This window comes from Acyrthosiphon pisum, chromosome A1 (genome assembly GCF_005508785.2).
Source record: "Acyrthosiphon pisum isolate AL4f chromosome A1, pea_aphid_22Mar2018_4r6ur, whole genome shotgun sequence".
NCBI lineage: Eukaryota > Metazoa > Arthropoda > Insecta > Hemiptera > Aphididae > Acyrthosiphon > Acyrthosiphon pisum.
The window spans coordinates 145685832-145688677 of NC_042494.1; the positions used below are offsets into that span (position 1 = coordinate 145685832).

The 2846-nt window shown below is 29.3% G+C and overlaps 1 protein-coding gene across 1 annotated transcript in view; it reads right to left on the reverse strand.

Annotated features, from left to right (window-relative positions):
* LOC103309418 (52 kDa repressor of the inhibitor of the protein kinase-like) overlaps nt 1-658 on the reverse strand; it is a 1230-nt gene extending 572 nt beyond the window's left edge. Inside the window, exon 1 of the mRNA XM_029486378.1 lies at nt 545-658. Coding sequence (XP_029342238.1) covers nt 545-658 — 114 coding nt within the window. The remainder of the gene's footprint in view (nt 1-544) is intronic.
* Between the last annotated feature and the right edge of the window lie 2188 nt (nt 659-2846).

Below are 2846 nucleotides of genomic sequence, written 5' to 3' on the forward strand. Positions count from 1 at the left end.
AAAGATGAAACCACAATCAACAGACTTCGAATAGGACACACACATCTAACGCACAGCTACTTGATGAGCAACGACGAACCTCCATTATGCGACACATGCAGAGTCCCCCTAACGGTAAAACATATCATCACCGAATGCTATAAATACAACCAATACCGCGATCAATTCCACATCTCCGAACAAATCTGTCAAGCACTTGGACCAAACCCACAGGACACTAACAACTTAATTGTATTCCTTAAAAAATCAGAATTGTATAACTTAATTTAAAAAAAAAATTATGAAATATAATATTGTAAATACTTCTTAACTTAACTCCTTGTACTAATGACCTAGATGTCGATGTATTTAAGATCAATAAAAAAAAAAAAAATATACGTTTCGTTTGCAGTGCGCAGTATCAGTAAATTAATTATTTTTCAACTCGTTGTGATCTTTATATACTGCGAGAGTTCAAACAATAGTGCGCTTACAACGCATTATTATGAGATAATACACGCGAATAACAATTATTGTTGGTTTTTATTTGTTTTCCAGATTGTACCATCATGAAGTACATGAACGTGTTCCGGATTGTTGCGCTTATTAGCACTCTATGCATAAACGGGAACTTGGCATTCACATCCGGCGACGATAAGTTCATAAAAAAATACGCCATGATGAAGGTATGACATGCATATCACATGTATATATATGTAATATTATCAAATATACTTATATTATATTAGATATTATGTGTCTTGCAAAATATGACATATTATAGGATTAGAACAGTATGGTGGTAAAAGTAAAACAAAACGGTTACTTTCACAGTCCACACATAATATATTAAACGAGCAATTATTATTATTACATGGCTCGACGAATAATAACAATATTATTTTTTTTTTTTTTTAAGTATTTCACACGTGTGACATACTGACATTTACACAATGACTGCGGATACCGTATAAACAACTGTATTTGCTGTGAATTATATTGTACGGTTGTCTGCTTAAAACGTCAAGTTAAATAGTACCTAAATTAAAACTTAAAAGAAATATTTGCCGAATACTACTATATAAGCCTTTGACGTTTGAAAATATAAATTAGACACCTATATTGTCCGTTCATAGTACATAGCAATACAATTTTATAAACGATCGTTAAAATTCCATAGCTCTAATAACCATTTATTCCAGTGTTCTCAGTTATAGTAAACTAATTTATAAAAAAAAGTTAATATACATTCTATACCATTGTAAAAATTAATAATTATTTATTACTGAAACACATAACGTATATTCATTTTATATTTGTATGTACCTAATATTAATATACTAATGCAATACTATAATGTTATAACTATTATATACCAATAAGTATAAAATAAATTAATATTTTCCGACTCGTAAATTATTATTATTACAGTTTTGAGTGAGGTAGAATAAATTAAATATTATTTATGCTTCTTTTTTAATAACATAAACGATAAATATGCTGGGATAAATTATAAAATACTTTACCGTGTAATTGTTTTGCGTTCAATAAAAATTTTCATTTTTTAAATTGTTCAATAGTTATTATAACCGGTCTATTGGCTATTCAGCTATTGTATATAATAGCAAAGTACCTATAATAACAGTAAATAATGGCAATATATGTTTTTCGCGGTATATGTCACATACTCCTTCTTGCAGTTATATTATTATATTATATTTTATTGGTATTCAATTAATTATTGTACACCGATAAGACAAATATACAATTTAAAAACACTTGCAAATTTTTTTTTTCAAAACTGTATGGTTATACCATTCGAGTTTTTAAATTTCAATACAATATATTTGTTGCAATTAATTAATACTTTTATTATGTGTCACGTCATTTCATCGCGGCTAAATACATAATGGGTCAATTCACCGTGGTAATTTTATCGCAACGTCAATTTATCGCGTTATAAATAAATCGCGCGACAATTTATCGCGTGTTATCGTTTTTATGATTTTTGAACTCTAATGATCTCTGCTAATGCTAGCCTCAGTCTTATGACAACTGTCAAATCGTCATTTTACCCGTCGTGTATTTATCGAGTACGCTAATTTATTATTATAATAAAATTATTCTATTATGACTTTTCAATGCTAAAAACTGAGAAAGGGAAGGATATGCTTTGCTTCGATGGCCGCATTTTTTTAAAAGAAAAAGAAAATGACACGAAATCCATATGGAAATGTAATCAGTATTATAAAAATAAATGTCGCGGACGACTTCACCTAAGCGAAGGGAAAATATTAAAAAACACTGACCATAATCACGTTCCAAGTTCATCAGAAATTCAGGTAAAAAAAACACTTAATAAACTAAAAGATATAGCCAGTAATAATAGTGATATGAGTACACAATCGGTAATAGGTTCAGCACTTAATCAAATTCCTATTGAATCGTCTGGGCAGTTACCTAATATAAATATACTTAAACGTACTATTCAACGTGTACGTAAGCAAAAATTACAGTTGCCCAACGACCGGACATACTTAAATTTTATCATACCCGATGAAATGACAAAAACCATAGATGGAAATTTTTTTTTGCAATATGATAGTGGTATTAATACTGAACGAATTTTAATTTTTTCAACAACACGTTTATTGTACCTTATGACACAATGCGACAATTGGTTTTGGGATGGCACATTTTCTAGTGCACCATCATTATTTTATCAATTATATACAATTCACGCTGTTCAGTATTCTAATGTGTTACCGTCTGTTTACATCTTATTGCCAAATAAAAAAGAAAACACCTATAAACGTATGTTTCAAGCACTAAAAACAATTTAGCCTGATCTAAGTCCTAAGACAATT